Source organism: Etheostoma cragini, chromosome 15 (genome assembly GCF_013103735.1).
Source record: "Etheostoma cragini isolate CJK2018 chromosome 15, CSU_Ecrag_1.0, whole genome shotgun sequence".
Lineage (NCBI taxonomy): Eukaryota > Metazoa > Chordata > Actinopteri > Perciformes > Percidae > Etheostoma > Etheostoma cragini.
In genome coordinates, this window is record NC_048421.1 from 12273975 (window position 1) to 12293265 (window position 19291).

At 41.7% G+C, this 19291-nt stretch overlaps 1 protein-coding gene across 2 annotated transcripts in view; it reads left to right on the forward strand.

Annotated features, from left to right (window-relative positions):
* Positions 1–19291, forward strand: part of pde4a (phosphodiesterase 4A, cAMP-specific) — a 39400-nt gene that overhangs the window by 4876 nt on the left and 15233 nt on the right. Inside the window, exon 1 of one of the 2 annotated variants that reach the window (XM_034894198.1) lies at positions 17268–17998. The exons of the other annotated variant lie outside the window; for it this stretch is intronic. Within the exon in view, the coding sequence (XP_034750089.1) occupies positions 17805–17998 (194 nt within the window). The 5' untranslated portion in view covers positions 17268–17804. Of the gene's footprint in view, positions 1–17267; positions 17999–19291 lie in introns of those variants that run through there. 2 annotated transcript variants of the gene reach the window in all.

The following is a 19291-nucleotide window of genomic DNA, read 5'->3' on the forward strand; positions in this document are numbered from 1 at the left end:
AGGATGCTAATATGAGCGTATCAGTCATCAGGTCCCATCCCCAATATGCTTTATGAAGTTCCATCAGGAAGATGACTGACTGACACTGAAAGAGTAACAGCTCTTCCCACAATTCTGTTGCTATGGTTACTTGTTTTGTGCATTTGTAGAATAGATTTCATTTTCCCAAAAAAAGCAAAGCCTACAGGCACTTGATGGGCTTGACTGTGTAATTTGTCAGTTTGTAGTAGATCCCACTAGATGTGCATCATGAGTTGTATGTTTATAAGGTGACATAGTGAATATTAACATACATGTACCTCTGTTGAAGAACTGCAGTCTGCCGATAGTTTAATCACAGCACAGAGCTGGTTCAGTCCTCTGCAACACTTTCCAGCCAAAGCCTCCCTCCCTCCCTCCCTCCCTCCCTCCCTCCCTCCCTCCCTCCCTCCTTCACCTACCACCCACCCACCCATCCACCCACCCTCCCTCCCTCCCTCCCTCACCTACCACTTCATGCATTCTTTACACATGCTTTTTTTTTTTTCTCCCCCAAGCTGAGATCCAGGGCTGTTTGTAAGCTGGAGCTGCTCTTTTTCCTGCCCAACTGGCCGGCTGCCATAATAATTTAGTTCATAATGAGGTACAGCTCCAGTTAATTACCACAACAGCTGTATTTCGTTGATCACACATTTGCATTTATACATGTTAGAAACAAAAAAGCCTCATGCAGAGAGTATTCATGAATTATACCAACAAATGTGTTTTAATAGCATTAGGTAATAGACCGCTTATCTCATTTGTGTAGCGGAACCATCTGTTTAAGCTACAGATTGCACTCTTCTGTGAATACGTTGTGCTTTTTTCACTACTCATGGCGCTAATTAGTATCTAGAGACAGTTCATGTACTGGAACGGCGGTCGCTATTGGTTGGCTCAGGGAGATCCCAGAGACCTCAGGTAAAACCCCTCCGAGATCTTGGAGCGATGACACTGAACATGTTCACTCAAAGGGGATGTGTGCAGCTCATCCAAGGTCCCTCTTTGTGTTTGGCTCATACTAGGAGGCTTTCACAAGCTCCGCAGATACTTAGGCCACATAACCACATTTAGCACAGTCAGTCAGTTTGCTTTGTGAATTGGCTAGAAACCTTGGCATCTTTGCATTTTAATTACTTTCACACTGAATCCTCTTGAAGCGATGATACACAAGTAAGTTGTTTTTTTGTTTTTGTGTGGATGGGCAAGGATCCCAGCAAGAAGAAACAAAATGAGCCATGGCATCAACAATCCAAGTTGCACAACAAGTCCACCTGTGACCATATATCACCCTGTTTTGGTGCAGCTAGTCTGTTTACATTTTGTCTGAAACAGCACCTAGTCCTTAATTCTTTTTCATTTGTTCATCATGTCCATTAAACCCCCTTAATGGAACTTTTAACCACAGTTTATTACGCAACAGTTTCCCCTCTCTTAATATGTCTAGTGTGATTGTGCTAAGCCTCATGCTGGCCATTTAATAATATTTCTTGAATCAGTCTTTTGTCCAGAAAAATTACAGCCTTTGATTGCTGCATTTTTCTCTTTTTGATCCTCTGTCCTCCCAGTGCTTCCTTTCACCCCTGTGTAAATGGGGAGCATTGATTCCCTCTCTATTTCTGTTCTCCGCTTTGTCTCTCTATTGTGTGGCCCATCTCACTGGCTCCTTGTAGCTTATGAAAGTCTCTCTGATAGTCTTGTTTTTGCTTACAGCGGCATTAGGCACACAGTTTCTCTATCATAACTCTATCTATCATTTCATCCCACTTTCCCTCTCCTGTCAACTGAGATCAGCAGCTGCTTGCAGAGTCTCTCCCCCTTGAAGCCATATCAGAATCTTAAACCTTTATATCCCCGGTGGTGGAATAAACTGCCCACCACTGACAGTGTGCAGTGCCTCATCTCTTTCTATATTCTTCTCCTTAAAGATAATTTACACTGATGTCATTTTTTGTTCTTCATGATCCAGTCATTACCTGAAAAATCCCAGACTTCAAGGGCATAGTAGACACAAACAACTTCATCATTTGGCTAGCAATCAGCTGCTGTTAAAGAGGGAGTTCAAACAGAGCCGAGTGTCAAAGAAAAGCATATTTGAAGGTGAATAGTTATGCCGTGTGATGGAAATTCGAAGTAAAAAACATCCTGTGGGAATTCCGAATGAACATTTTCCTAGGATTTATTTTTCTTATGTCACAAAATTAAACTTAGTTTAGTAGTAGTAATAGTAATTTATTCTTTAAGCCCATAGGCACTTAGAGGAACTAAAAGGAAAAAACCTTTTTAGTGTAATCAAGTCATACACTTCCAACTGCTGAGACTCAGGTGAATTTAAATGTCAAAATGTGCAGTGTATTCAATTTCAAAATAAATGCTAGTCTTTCACCTCTGAGCAAACAGCTCTTCTTGAGAAAAAAAGACCTGTTATATGATGGTTGTTCTGTGTCAGATTTCTTGACAAGGCAGACGTGTGAACAAGGAGATTGAGACCATGTCGCGGCCCAGCAGGTGAGACAGACCACAATCCAGACACAGTTGGCCGTCTCTGCTTCTGTGGCACAGATTGAAAGCACTGAGAGGGCAACCCCGCTGAAATGTGCTTTAGGCTGCTGTCTTTGCGCAGAGCTGTCTAAATTACTGAGACTGACAACCCCTCAGATGTGTGACACACACACACACAGTGGAGCAAAAAGAACAAGCAGGGTTCACCTGTCAAGCAGAGTGCCATATCAGACTAATGTGAGGTACGTTAGGGGAGCGCAGAGAGCCTAGTTCACAAAAAGAGCTCACAACGAATCAGAGCAAGAAAGCGATGGAGGAGTACACCTGGAGACCATGCTCAGCACAGGCAGACACAGATGAAGACTGCATGCTCGTTCAACTGCCTGCTGATGCCAATGTCTCTTCTGAGGTATCACTTCCAGACCTCTTGCCCCAGGACTGTGTTGTTGCCCAAAATTATTGGCAGATTATCAGATTCATTGGATGATTATGAAAGAGTGTCAGTCCTGCTTAGAGAAGAGGGACAGATGGCCTTAATAGTGGCGTACCATTTCACAGACTTCCACACTGTTGTCCAGTCCTAGATAATATGAATAATAACAAAGTTTCATTTGGAAGTTCATTATTCAGCTCTAAATCATACTTGTATTCCTACATATCATTCTATGATAAGACAATGTTGACCAATATCAAGTAAGCCTAAACCAGAATTATAGCAATGGTTTGTGATACGAGGGAGACAGAACCAACCTAAATGCAAAGCTCCACAAATCAGACAGAGTCCCACTTGACTTAATTGTAGGTGACTGGCAGGTGTGCGCGGCGGGAGAGGTGATGGTAGAATGACGAACAGGTGTGCGTGGTCAGCTGGCAGGAGTAGGCAGGAGGGGAAGGGGGGAAAACACAGGAGACACAGAGAGACAGGGCCAACCCAGAAACTGACAGTGGAAAAACAAAAAGGAACTAAAGAACTGGAAAACAAAATAGAAACTCACAGCAGCCGACCACAGGTTTGTTTCTGTCCTTTGGTCTGACTCAGCCCCACAATTGTTGTGTAATTCTGATTGGAAAAAATGCTGCATAATAACACTTAATGTGACACTAAATGTTTCATGGTGTGCTGATTTCGAAAGCAAAAAAAAACAAAATTGGCCAGCAAATATTTATTGTTAACGGTTGTTAGATGAAAAACTTGTCTCTTGCAAGCAGTTCAATCCGTTTACTTAAGTAAAAGTACGCAACCAATGCAATGTATTTCACTTAAACTTTTTTATGACCAATTCTTTTTATTTTATTTGTTTTTGAAACAATGTACAAAATATACACTTTGCAAAATGAAGATTTCCCAGCCTGGACCCCCTTATCACAGAACCAATAGGACATGAAGTAATTGGCAATTCTCTGTCTTAAATTTCCTTTTTTTATTTTTTAAACCAATTCTAAACATTCTGGAGGGAATCCAATCGAAGTGATGCGTAATCTTGAACTGAATGAGTTGCACCCTCACATCAAGTGACATACTGTAGTTGTAATATTCCTAAAAATTCTGTCCCACTCCTCATCATCCAGTGTAATACTCAGATCCCTTTCCCCCTGTCTTCTCGAGGGCTGACCAGGCTCCACCCCCCAGGTTCTGCATAAGCATAGAACAATACCCAGAAACCTCATGACATTTTCTACAAAGTTAAACTTCAATATGCCACACATTGATAGTTGTATTGTAATTCTGATTGAACATTAAGTTCTTAATCACATTCAGTCTCCTTTGAAACTGCTGTGTCGACAACACAGCAAAAGTAGATAACACCTTATCTAAACATTGTGGTGCCTTTGGAGCTGAAGGGCTGAATCCAAAAATCTCCAGCACCAGATGGCAAAGCTGCAAATATCTGAAACATTTAATGAAAATTGAGACCTGGGGATTCGAAATAACAACATCCTCAGGGGATTTCAATATGCCACCAAGATAGAGATCCCCTATTGTGACAATTTCATTTTTCAAACAATCCCTCCAAAAAATGGGGGCTCTACCAATACATAACTTTGGATTTCGCCAAACACTTAATACAGTATTTAGAGATGGATCCAGTTCAAACAGCGGGGCCACTTTAGGCCAAACGGTATTTAAGTGAGAGACTACCGGATGACAGATTAGTCAATAAAAGGCTTCCTTTAGCTTTATGACAAAGCAGACTTGAAACAATCCATACAATCAGTATAAGAGTTGGGAGAATTTTCTCAGCATGTAATTCTTCAACTACTCCAAATCGTTGAATTTTTCTTTTTTTATTACTGAAATTATTAATTTTTCCTAAATATTTGACACTGTAAGGGCTTAAAGTTCCATGTATTATTTCCTACTAATATGTACTGAGGTGCAGTGCTTCGTACCTGTATGTACATAATGCTTGTTGCTTCCTGGCTAAGTCTGGGCAAAATCATTTTTTTATTGTCACTGACACAGAATGATTCAGAAACCCACGAAAACAAAACAGATGCAATAGGTCTGTGTGAGGAATTTAGATATAAAGAAAAAAACTGGTTATCTGTGCAACTGCAACAAGGTTTTTGGGCACACTTGAGAATTTTACTTAATACATGAAGCAGCTTATGATGTATGGCCGACTAGTGAAGGTGTGGTGTGAGGCTGATGCACACCTCTGTTGGAAAAAGAGCTGCTGTTCCAGCTCCTGACCTCTCCTAGATCAATGTGGGAGAGTAACTTGTTTTGTCAGAGCAGGAAGCCTATTTCTTGTAGGTCATGTTCATGTTCGCACATTAACACTCAACATTCATGCTGTTGGAGGACCTGAGGGTTCAGGATGGTATTTTCATTTGATGCTCTACTTTTCAGTTTGAGATCTGGATGTTTTTATGCTTCTGCGCTGGTGACAGCCGTGGTGGGTGGAGGCATAATGTTTTTGACTTCTTTGCGCGATATCTCAAGAACACCTCAAGGGAATTTCATTAAATTTGCACAAATGTCTATTTGGATTCAAGATTGAACTGATTGGATTTTGATGGTCAAAGGTCAAGGTCACCTCGTAAAACACGTTTTAGGACATAACTCAAGAATTCATACGCTATTTTGACAAATTTCCACAAATGGATAATAGATAAAAAGAGAAAATAGATAAAAATGAAGTGATGACATTTTAAATCCAAAAGGTCAACTTGACTTTGACATTATAATTATATAATATAATGTTAAAAAAAGCTATTCTGGCCATTATTCAACGCCATAACTCAGGAGCAGAAGGGGAGATTGTGACCATATTTCACATTTGGTCAGATACTGAGTTGGTAACAGTATGGTAATCTTGGATGCCCACCTTTAAACTGTGGTGTTGTGTGTGTTGTTATATGCTGCTGGGTAAAAGATGTGTGTGAAGCACCCACGTTTTAGAATTTGTAGCTTCTTTGCAGCAACATCCATATTTGAAACAGTGTCCACTGTCATACAGCTTGTGTTCTGTCCTGTTCCTCTGGTAGTCCACCACAAGGTCATTGGTTTTCCTGATGGTGAGCGCATCTTGAGTCTCAGGTGATTGTCGTTGCACCATGTGACTCTATCAGTCCTTTGTAGTTCTATGTAAAAATAGTTTTTGAGTGAAGACAGCATGTTCCTCACTGGAAGTAACATTCTCCATTATACAGGGTTTCTAATCCTGCTGACGCAGACTGGGAGGTGTATTTTACCCCCAACAAAGGCAAAGTAATTAACACCAGTGAGGCCCTAGTCCGAGTTCTCTCTCTCTCTCAATGTGTTGTGTGTGTCAAGGGGCTTACAGTGTGATTACCTGTGTGGTTTGGGGGTTTTGTTGTGGAAGGTTTCCTCAAAGAAGATCAGAATTGAGTCTTCTTTCACTCCATGCAGCTTTTCTCTCAAGCTTTTTCGTTATTGTTGTTGTTGGCATTTTTGAAGAATATGAAGGGTGGACGGTGCAATCCAAAGTACTGACAGTGCCCAGCAAAAGTTGCAAATTGTCCCTAAGACAGAGAACCTTATCATTTCAACATTTGCATCAGTATATTATTAAGGCACATACTTGAAAGTGGCTAAAACCAGCTGACTTTATCCAAGAACTTTCATCCTCATCTTCAGTTTGAGTACCAAACTGTGGTAAGAAATACCAGAGAAACATATGAGTGCAATCACAGATGCAGAAGAAAAAAAACAAGATGAAGAAGAGGGTGCTCCCCTGCACATACTGTAAATGCTGCCAGCTTTAATAGACAACCCCTTAGCCCGTTCCTTTGCATCAAACAGGTGGAGCGCCAACACCAGGGAGAAGGTGTGAAGATAAGCAGAGTGGAGAGGAACAGAAGGTAAATGTGGCAAACGAGGAAGCGCACATGTGTTTGGAGAATAGAGAATGAACGCAGTTGTCTTCACAGATCATAGGCAATTGTGTATTTTGTCACATCAAATTTGACGCAAGACTTGTCTGCGATTGGTCGTGTCCCTTGCTACTGGCGGCCACAGTTGCACAAGCCATGATGTTGTGTACATGAATGTCGGCCCTCCTCTCTCTCAAGGTGCTATAAATAGTGGAAGAGAGGCCTCAGGCTTTCAGTGTAATGAGATTAAACCAAACCAGCTTCAGCCCCCAGTGTTTTATTGAGCTTAATTTCAGTTTCCATTCTGGATTTCAATATGTAAAAGGAAGATATTGAGTGTGGCTTCTTCTACATTTGGTTGAGCATCAGTATGTCAGTGTGTGTTTGTGTACATGTATGTGTGTTTATGTGAAGGCAGCAAGAGAGAAATAACATGAAAGACGTGTGTGTGTGTGTGTGTGTGTGTGTGTGTGTGTGTCATGTCCTCATTTTGCAACCCCCAGGGTATGGCTCCTAAAGATGTGTTCATCATGATGGTAAAGCATTTGTCACCATAATGTTGTGAGGTCACGAGGCTCCAGTAACTGCTGGCTTGAAATCCTCATTAATTTCCTCCACTTTGCTTCCTGACTCTTCCAGCAGTTTCCATATCACGCACATGAGGCCTTCTGTAGCTGCCAGTGTAAAAGTGATAGTTATCCTCTTGTGCAATACTTTTGTCAAATTCTGATCTGTGAAAGGAGTTTCACTGCAGAGCTGCACTGGCACAGCTAGCGTGGCTGAATGTCTTCATGTGAGCATGTGCTTGTGCGAAAGCTTTTGTGAGACAGAAAGTGTCTGGGGACATGCAGAGTGGGAGACATCCATTCTGTTTGGACATACTGCTGATTTTCACAGCCCATATTCCCAGACTCTGATGTTTTGGAAACGGTTTGCTAGACTCGGCCTGCCTTTTCTACCACGCCGTTTGCCCCCATTCGCAGCTTCTTCCTCCATCATTTTGCTACCAGCTAGGGAGCTCTTGGCTCCCCAGGTTGACTCAATTCTCTGTTCAAAATCTGTTATTCATCTCCTGCTTCTGTTTCCAATAGTAGGCGAACACAACATTATCAACATCATCTGCCCCTCTAAGACTCATTTTAAGAACACATTCTTCAGTGGTCAATGGAACAGAAAAACATATAAAGAAGGGCATGAAAAAAGGCAACAGGAGAACGGATAAACAGCACTGCAACTAAAAACAAAATGTATCCATCTTTTACAGTTTTGTTGACATGTCTCTTAGCTTTTATTTAGCATAGTCAAAACAGCAACCTCTCCAGTGTGACCACTGGATCAAATGTAACAGAATAGTCAGACAGATGCTGAAAAGGCGTTACGTGACGTGATGTGTGCTAAACATTATCTAACCAAACTACGTGACAAACTTAAACATATCTCTCGTACAATGCTCAAAGGCGTCTAAACATAAAAGGATTACGCTAAATAACTCACTTGTATTCACTCAAAGTGAATACAAGGGATGGGAAGCAATTATATGACAAATGAATAAAAATGAAAGACATACTGTACAGTATGACTCATCAGACAAGCATGTCACATTTGCTGCCCTGCTGGAAGGCAATGGCACTGGGGCAAATAATCCTGCCCTGTTATCACTAATGATCTAATTGCTATCTTCAGGATGATATCACAGATTTTCTTATTGTTCTCATGCTACTATGATTCTCATAGTTAATGCCTATTATAACAGCAATAATTGGAGTACACTTTTGCTAATTGTCCTTGTTACATTTATGGTAGCTAGATTTGGTCTCCAGTGATGTAATATACGGTACTTACATGTATTTCATTTTTTTTAGGGTATACTCCTTAGTCAGTAGTAGTTATATAAATCCCTATGCATTTTAGTATGTGTTATTAAAAACTAATAAAGTAATTTAAGCAGCTTGAACTAATATGAATACAATGACTGTGATGTAAAAGGGGTTGCTTGAAAATTATCTCTTGACTCTGCTTTATTGCATTTTTCAGCTCACTGTTTTGGGGTTCCTGGTGTGGTTCATACTCACTGCTCTCAGAGCATTAGAGCTCTCAGTCTGCCATGAATATCATCATTGACAAAACATGACAGGACTCAGCCTACATGGGGTGCACACTCTTACCGGGTGAGCTAGCGGCTACCCTTTATTATATGATCTTTCCCTAAACAAGTAATTTGTGGAACCTCATCAAAAAATAACTGTATTGTTGTTTGTATTGTTTTTTTTAAGGAAAACAGGGTATAAGGGAAACAACCATTGCCCAGCTCTTCCTGGCGGGATGCCAATGCACTCCCGAGCCAGATAAGAGATACAATCTCTCCAGCTTGTTCTGGGTCTACCCCGGGGTCTCATACCTGTTGCAGAACTCCAAAGGGTGAAAGCATATTGATCAGATGGTCGAACCACCTCACCATGCTCCTTTTGAGTCAGTGGCTCTCGTCCAAGCTCCATCCGGATGTCTTTCTAAGTGTGAGGTTGAGGGAACCTAATTTCGTCTGCTTGTATCTGCAAACATATTCACCCAAAGTTTATGAATAGCTTTGGGTGGCTATGGCTATAGCTATGGGCTTTTGTAAAAGTAAAATTGGTTTTGCTTCATTGTGCTGGTTGTTTTTCTAGTCGTATTCACCAGTTGGGACTAACTTAAGACTTTTAAAAACACTTTCTTAGTGTATAGGACTGCTTTACAAGGGGTTAAATATGTGGACAATACAACAATGTGCACAAGGGGGAAGCAATTCCACAGTGCACTCACTTTTGTTCAGCTACAACATGAATGCATTACAATACAAAGTCAGAGCCAGAGCATCAAGCTAAATGGACCATTTCACTGTGTGTGCAAATCAACCTTGTATGCTTTCTCACTCAGCTGCACCCTGCCCAGCATTTGTTTTTGCCTCACATTATATAAGTAATTATCTATCATTCTAGGGTAATACCAGCCAACCATCTTTGTGCTGTGGAATATGTGTGACGAATTGAATGCCAAGACTGATTATTAGTCTGCATTTCACTTCGAGATTGGATTAAATGTGACAGAATTTAAAATTAAAGAATAAATATGTTGATTCTTAGGCTATGAAACACACAGGGTTAGATACATAGATAGATAGATAGATAGATAGATAGATAGATAGATGGTGACACAAAGGTAGCTCTGGATGACTCACACTTCTCGCTCTCTCTCGCTTCATCTCTCTCTAGACTGGATTCAAATAAAAGAGGCCCAGCAGCCACAGCCTGCAGAGAGGGAGTTACGCGCTCCATCTCAGAGATAGTGTGATGCGCTAAAAATACCGCTCCTTGTGTGGGTTTGTTGGGGAGGGAGGTTTATGGATTTGGCGGTATAGTAGAGACGCCAGGGCTATAATTTCTATAGTCCAGCTCGATCACATTTCCAGCTTCTCTCTGCCGTTTCTTTCCTAATCATTTCTGCTCCACAATGTGCACTAATTCTAATTTGTAGGAATGCTGGTCAGTGCACTTAAAATCTCATTCATTGAGCATAATTCAGCTGGCTTTGATCTTGTTGACCCCTATTCCTTTTTTCCATTACACCCACATCTGCTAACATCTCCTCTCTGAGAAACTCAATTAAACATCAAAAGCAAATCCATATCAATCTAGTGCTTTCTCTGCTGCAGAATTCCGCGTCAAGGAGTTTGTCTCTCAACTCCTAATTTATCTGGATGAGAGTGGAAGAAACTAAACTGAGCACCAATTGAACATGTCTCTCCATCTGTCATCTCTTAGGATGGTTCTCCGTGTCAGCGGATCCATCTGTTTAACCCAGCCTCAGTCTCTACAACAGCAGAGGGGAGGAGAAATACAGTGGAGCTCCTGTAACACAAACTTACCAATGAGTAACAATGCTCATTAAACAAACAGTTTCTTTGGTTATCCCCCCTGATATTTGGGAAATGAAACTCTGGTTATAAAAAGAGCTGGTTGTTTGTTGGGAGTCTTGATTCTTAAATACTTACCTTTCACAGTAAACGGCCTCTGGGATCACAAGGCGGATTTACATATAAAAGAGCAGGGAGCTCCTGTGGGGCAAGGATGAGGAGTGAAGGGAAGAGGAAGAAGCAGGAGAGAGATGAGTTCCTGCTGGAGTTGGGTGTGCCCAATCTCCTTTGTAATTAATCATTTTGCAGTTTAGAAAGTAGAGAAAGCGAGAAAGACCATCTAACAGGCAGAAACACTGATGGATAGGTGACACGAGAGACAGCGCGCAACTGAAATAAATACCAGCTGTGCTGAACTTGTGACCCCCTGTTTCTAATACACGCTGCAAAAATGCAACACACAACAGCAAAATATAGTTTGCAGAGACAGAGCAGTTGGGAAGAGGTTTTTCATTTCTTTGGCTTTACTCCAAGGCAGTGTCTGTTAAGATTTGTAGCTCCTTGCATACAAATTTTCCAACATTACAGCAGGATAATGACCCTAAACATGCAGACCAATGATTGTTTATGTTCAAGCAGTGAACCAGTCTTGATTAGCCAGGACAGTCATCTGAACTCAGTTCAACTGAGCATGTGTTGTACTTCCTGAAGACCAGATTGAAGGCGCAAAGGCCGCAAAACAAGCAAGAAGTAAAGATGGCTGCAGTACAGGCCGGGCAGAGAGTTACACTATGAGCTGCAAGGGATTGCATCCAAATGTAAAACATGAATGTTATTTCTGACTAGTTGAATTACTTTGTGTCATCTGACCCCCCCCCAAAAAGGTAATTTTCTACACTGTTGGCCTGACGTCTATGTAAACACCCTGATATTAAAGCTAGGAGCCCTATTTTTAACCTCACTGTTTCAAATCAAATTCTATGTTTTCGAGATAAAGAATCAACAACAACAAAAAAGCGTGATTGGCCTATAATCACTCCACTGTATTATTGCAATTTAAATGTAACATACAACAGTCGTGAGCTGTGCTGTAGGCCAGGTTACAAAGTTGTATTTAAACAGAGTTGAAAATGGAGCAAACCCGTGAAGCAGACACAAAAGTGGCAGAAGGCGTCAGTCTCCACCTGAGGAGAGACTCCTGTGAGTTTGTGGGAGTTCAGAGATCTGCTGATGGTGATGTAAAGTGGCAGACGCCTCTGGTGGGTTTCGAAGAATGTAGGGTGTAAGGCAATCCACAGAGGGACGGAGCCCAAATTCCTCAGGTGAAAGAAAACACCATGCTAAGAGCTTTGTGTGTCTAATGTGAATCACTCAATATGGGTAGAATTTATTTTGTACAGTGCATTAATAGATTAAATGGGCTGGCCGTGGCTGTCCTTTCACAGTGTGGAGGGCCTGTTGCTCAGCGGAATAAAGGCTGATTATCCTGTCTAGTGTATACCATAAAATAAATCCCTTTCCTGTGGCATTTGCCAGGTGTGCGATTGCGGCCAATCCCTCTAGATTCTTCCTGAAAGGCATGTCTTCTGCCCTTTCAGAAGCTGAGGCCGGCTCTCCGTGTTCGGCCAGGTGATCCTGTGGGCAGGATAATCTGATGTAATCCCCAACTCTGTGATCTGACTACAGCGCAGCAGAGCGATGGATAGGTGGGAGAGGCTAGACCTGAAGCAGACAATTGGGGGGCAAACAGGGACGGGGCAGCCGATGGGGTAGCTCTGAGGGACGTCTGGGCTGTAAAATCAAATTACCAGCCATTTACATTCTGTGTTAAATTAACAAGTAAATGGGTTTGTTCTGTTTGGCCAGTGTTGTAATGTAGGAATTTTCAGTTTTAATTGACTTGTTGTAATACTCCATGAACGGTAATGATTATAGTTTTTTTGATACTGTGCACAGCGACATTCAATCCAGTTTTATTTTTGAAATGTAGATCTCTCTGCGGCTTTGCTGAGTTATAAACTGAGTGTGGGGGTAGGGGCTGAAGTGGATTTCAATTTTCATCGGGGTTCTCACTTTTTTATTTTTATCTGAGAAAATATCTCTGACTCACTCATCTGAGTTTTCATGCATGCACGAAAATACTTAACCTCCATCATGCAACTGTGTGTATTCAAAATGGGTAACGGAAGGGTTTTTGGAGAGTTTTAACTCAAATGCAATGTATACTCGGAAATTTGCTAGTAAGATGATGATGTTTCTTGCATAACAGAATTGATGAATTTATTGATTGTTCAGTCGCCACGTCGCAAGAAGTCACGAAGCTTGAGTTAAACTTTCCCAGCTTGTTCTGCACACAAGGACTCTGCAAGAAGATGCTTCATTCTAATTTAATAACCACATTAGTACCACAGTCATACATGTGTGTACGATTGCTTTCTTAAAATCAAATTCAGTTTGATATTACACAGAGGATGTGGTTGTGATTGGATGACTAATATTTGATCTAATTCCAAGGAGTTAGTAGAAGAAAATCCCATTTTACAGTGTGACTACTGACCAACATATCACTGTCACATTGTTGTATTTTCCCCTCCTCCATGTATGTCATATTATTCCCATCCTGGCTCTGTGAAGCTCCAGTGGCCAGATGACCTCTTAATTGCCCATGCGGCATGGCGCCAGCACTTTGCCTTCAAAGCTTCTGCTTCTTGTTCATCGTACTGGAAATGTCGACTTTAAAATGTGCCTCTTGAGCATGCCTCTGTCTTTCTATCTCTCTTGTGATTGCCTGAGAGATGGCAAGCCTGCTCTGGACATGTCATTTGAGACGTGTCAGTTACTGGCATGTTGCCCTAACAGCATGCCCCAGCCTGAGAGTACTTCATAATAAAAAAACAAACCTAATGTGCTCCATAGATCCGTAGATGATTCAACTGCAGCAATAGAGTACAGCTGTGATTATATGGTCAACCTATAAAAGTAGCAGCCTTTACCAATTTGCAAAAGGCTGCTTCTCTTCCCTTCAACTCCCCCCAACACCACCCCCACATTGGTAGCAATCAGCCAGGTGCTAAATGCCTGGGTGAGGCACATCTCATGGGTGGGTGGGGGGTGTACAGAGGGGGGTTGAAATTGCACGTGGAAATAAGCATCTGTGCTTGCTTGGCAAAGGAGGAAGCGGAGGCAGGAAATAACTGTCATTCTTCACTGAGCAGAGAGTATGGACTCGGTGTGTGTGTGTGTGTGCGTGGGTCTCATGGGGAGAGAGAGGCTGATGGACTCAGGCTGGTTAATCATTAACTTAGTGAACTGAAGAGGATGAAAAAAGGTGGTGGCGGAGAGATTGACTGGGTGTGTATTTTTTTTTTAAGTAGCTTAAATGAATGAAAGTTGGCTCATCCCCTCAGAGAGGGCAGATTAAAAGTAGTACCATACAGTGTGATGGAGGGAAAGGAAAGCTGACACCAACCAGACTTTGTAAAATGTTGATGTGGCAGCATGCTACATTCGGGGGCTTCCTTGTGATGTTTGTTACTGAATAATCGATTGAACGAGAGGGTCAATGAAGGGGATGAATGTGAATCTCCTCTACACTCTCATATGGACTTGTAGGTTTAATTAAACTAATCTCTGCATTGACTCAGAGCTCCAAAGCCCTTTGAAGCCTGCTGTATTAATGATATGAAATCAAGCTCCCCTTTTTGTTGAAGAAATGTGTAGAGCAGAGAGAAAATGAAGCGCTACTGCTGAATAGTTCAATTTTCCCAGCTTATTCTGCAAACAAGGACTCTCTGTAAGAAGATGCATCGTTCTAATTTAATAACCACATTAATACCACAGTAATACAGGTGTGTAAGATATCTTTCTTAAAATCCAATTCAGCTTGATGTTACACAGCTACTGCACATTTGATAAATGAGTTTCACACAGCGACCACATCCCTCTGTCTTGCAAAAGGATTTGCGCTGTTAACATTTCTATTACCATAGGTCTGTTTGGCGTGCGTCACAGAGCTCCGGTTAGTTAACAGAGTGAAGCGGTTCAGGTAGCAGGACTGAATGAGAGACAGCAGTTTTAATGTGCTCCTTTCTACCGCGACAGAGACGGTTTGTTATCTTCCATAAGAAGGAGTCACTCAGCTGAAACAAATACCCTTCCCTCTGAAACCTCTGATCATCATGTCATTGTCCACAGAAATACAATCCAAGGACTCTGCTTTCACATAATGAAACCAAGAGAGCTGCCCTCAGCTCGGCTTATAATCACCCTGTGTACATACTGTGTGTGTCTAGTTTGCCTTTTTATACTGTGTGAGTAAAAACAAAAGAGCTTCAGAGTTAATGCTCATCTTTATGTGTGCGCCTAAGTGCAACATGGGGGGGTGTTTTGTGTGTGTGTGTGTGTGTGTGTGTGTGTGGCTGTCCACATGTGCGCATGAGTCACTTTGAGAGGTTTCACCAGCTTTTATTGAGCTGGGACTCGTGTGTTTAATAGGAGCTAGAATAATTGTCTCCTCATCAGCTCTCCAGGGATTACAATAGTGACTGTCATGTGAATATGAATTCTTGACATTGTTCCAAAGTTTGTCTTTGAAAGGCACTGTTCACACAGGCTTTATGTGAGGCCTTTATATAATCAACTTTCCAAGACAAGTGCCACCATCCATTCCCATTGCGTCCTTAACAAACAATAGTTACTCTCTACCGGGAAAAGAAGGGAGGAAAAAGTGAGACTCAGAAGAAAAGGTACGCTACTGAATGTGGAAGGCAGGAGAAGAGGAGGAAACAGCTTGACAAGGCATCTTATCTTCTACTGTGTTCTTCGCTGTGCTCTGGCTTTATGCTGCCTGCTGAAAGGTGGAACACTGAATTCATGCAGCAGGTTTTGCTTGTTTTTTTTTGTTTGTGAGCTGCTCTTGCAGAAAGAGGCTGAGGGAAAAACAGATACTATTTACAAGTTGTCTCACTGGTGCTCTCATTTGTTATGTGCATAGTGTATATTCAAATTGGGACACGCAAAGCTTAAACATCTTTCCTCTTTGTGTTTTGCAATAGTTGCAAATAAACACACAAATGCAGATTGTCAAACAGATAGGCCCTTCTCTCTCTCTCTCACACACACACACACACACACACACACACACACACACACACACACACACACACACACACACACACACACACACACACACACACACAATTTAAAATGTCCCATCTGTATTCCAAACACTGACTAAAAGTTAGCCAACACCAACAAATCAAAAGTGTTTGGAGTGAGATTTCCACTTAGACGAGCAGAAATTAAGATGTGATGCTGGGAAGTATGATCCCTTCTTACTGATTTTTTTAACTTTCACCTACAGTACAGGTATTAAAATGACTAGAAAATCTTATCACTACAAAACAACATACAACAACAATACCTCTATATTACTCTTATATTCCGATTGGTTGGTTGATCATTATATTACTGTGAAAGGTATGTTTTTGTGCATATTCCATCCATTACTCATCTTCAGCTATGCGTAAACAGTTTAATTTCTCAGTTAAGTTACTACAATAACTTTGTGAATTTGTGGAATATTAGACAGTGCCACAAGAATGTGATGCGTAAAGTTGCACAACTTTAACGCAATCATTACTGATAAATTCCCATGTATAACTTGCTCACTAGTACTTTAGTTCTCTCAAAAGGAAATTGCCACAGCTGGCAACAGTGTTGTTTCCAAATTCCGATTTGGTAATTTTGTGCGTTACAGTAATATGTTGGTGACAATGCTGGTAATCTATATCTTCTATTATTAAAGTAATAACCCTCCTCATAATAATAACACCTAAGGGGCTGCCTGCAAACATGATACCTGCAGTGGTTCAATAGATCCAACATAGTTTTAATTAACAATGCAGTCAAATTTTTCTGCATTTTTGAATTGCAGTTTGTTGTTGAGAAACCATGTAGGCTGAATGTAAAAACAAAACAAAAAAACTCCGGCTTGAGGCTGTCTAACATTGCTATCTCTGATGTCATCACTGAATTACTTGTGGTTGACCTGATGCATCTAGTATGAAAGCTTTTTCATGGTCTAATTGTTGCTCATGGAGAATATTAAGGTAGCACTGTGTCTTTTTACATTTAAAGTCCATGGAAAGTGCTGTTGGTGAGCAAGGCGGTTGATGTCAAAATAAGAAATGTTTTGGGTGCAAACCTTGCACGCTCTTTGGTAGAACATGTAAACATTTACACAGGGTTTTGAGTCAACCCGTTTCCCCCTGCATTTTTTCTCTCCTCTCTACTCCTCTTCCTGGGTTATTTTCTAACTTCCCTTCAAATCCTCATTACACAGCCTCTGTGTGTTGCTCTACTCTAGCCCCTGTTGTCTGTTACTCTAACTGATCAGCCTTCCTGTTGCTGCAGAGGAACTGCGAGCAGTAAGATAAGGACAGTGACAGCACATGCATGTATAGGGAGGAGGAGGAGGAGGAGAGAAAAAGATACAAAGTAACAGATACAACATGAAGTTGTTTTTGCAGCCCGGGTGTTTCGAGAGTTTGTGAATGTGAGACGGCAGCCACAGCAACCTAAAGGCCAGGTGGGGACAGAGGTCCAGTTCGGGCTGGCTGGTCCCAGCAGCAGCATGCAGAACTGAGGTGGTGAAATATCAGAAGAGCTCTCTGGGAGGATCAGACAAACCTCAAACAAACCTGCACAGGCCGAGGATGAGTGAAGGGGGAAGATGGAGTTCAAGCATCCAGAGCCAGGATGTGCATGTTGATGCACTTTGACTCCTCAGGCATGAGACACATGGGAGAGCAGGACTAAAGGGAGGATCAGGCCTGTGTTAATAGACCAGCTCTGGATTGCAAACACTTTGCACAACGTACGGCAGGGGCTGCAGTTCTGTCTGCCTGAGACGTGAGTCGACGCACTAAAAAAGTCGATGAGGGGGACTACGTGGGAGGGAGAAAGCCAAACAGAGCAAGACAGACAGATTTGAGTGGAGGCTGGGGGAGTTTTCTTTAACTGGTCGGCTCCACCAGGGCCAGAGCTGCCAGCGATGAGTCACAGGAAGCTGACACGACAGCTGAGGTTGTGGGAGAGTCCTGAGGGTCCACCTCCTGCGCCCTCTCTCACCTCACCTGTGTCACCGGGCTTTCAATTTCGAGGACACGGGGGCGCTGTTCTGTTTCGACGCATGAAACTGAACCGGAGCATTCAGGAGCGCAGACGCTCATCTCACTGTATTTGCAGGTACCGTTCTGCATCCAAGCTGCTGATCTCTAATTTGACCAGGTCCTCACCAACGTCTCTCTAGTTCTGTTAAAAAGAGGCTTAAGTCATTTGTGATTGTTCTGCATCAGTTCATATGAGATGTGCACATCGTTTGTAATGTAACTTCCAAAAGAAGATGTCAGAGTAAATTATTCCATGCAGACATTCTAATAACCATAGTCAGATGGATTAGATTTTGGGATTTGCTGAAATTCAGAATGTCTCATAATTACTCTCAAAGTTTGCAATAAACAAAAACAAACGGGGATTAGCATGTGCAGCTTGCAGAGGTCCCCCTGGCAGACGTTTTGATGTGTTTTTCATTACCGGGGAAACTTCTTTAATGATAATTTGATCTGTAGCCACATTCACAAAGCCTTCTGGGGAAGAGGAGTTGGCCAATTTAAAGTAAATTCTAAAAATATCACACTTCACTCTTAATTTTAGAAGTCAAACTGAAAACTGTTCACAACTGATTTGATGACAAAGTTTGAGAAGTTTCGGAGAAGTGGGGTGGTGTTGTGGAGATAAAAGTTATCCAACATTAAAAATTGATTCTGCTGCTACACTGCAACCTGCTTCCCCATCTGTCCCTGTCATCCCAGCACTTGACTGCAGTTTGAAAGAGACAATTATAGATTCAAATTACTACCCAGTATATCTTATATCGGAGGTGTAACTGAAGTTCTGTAGCAGTTTTAGTGTATAACATACCTGATAAATAATTCAAGCCGTATACTTTTCACAAATATTGCCAGATAAGATGGTATCCGAAAGAAAAAAAAAATGTACAATGCTCTAGTAACAGCCCAGTTAAACATGTTGCCCTGTCTCATTTGACTATGATCGTCCTTGAAAAAAGATTAGTTTCAGCCTCGTATTTTTGGTTTAATGTTAATCAGTGATCTGCTGGCAGAATAGTTTTGGGTTAGATGTTATACTGTATATCTGTTTTTTTTTCCTTGCTTGCTGATGTTTCCTGATGATACGTATAAGCAGTCTTACAACGTGTAAGTGTACTTTGTGTTATCACTCATGTCTTCAGACAGACAGCTTTAGCCCAGAGAGACGCTGAAGTTGATGTGGCTCATTTTGCTCACTTAAAATAAAATGACTTGTCAGTAAAGTGTTATTCTCAGGGCAGCCCGGTGGCAGTCTGCCAATCCAACGGCACATCAGAGTCAGAGCTGCATAGGTTCATGCTATAGCATCTTTCACATATCTTCTTCTTCAACTTTCTCTCTCCCAAACAAGAAACACTACAGGAGGATG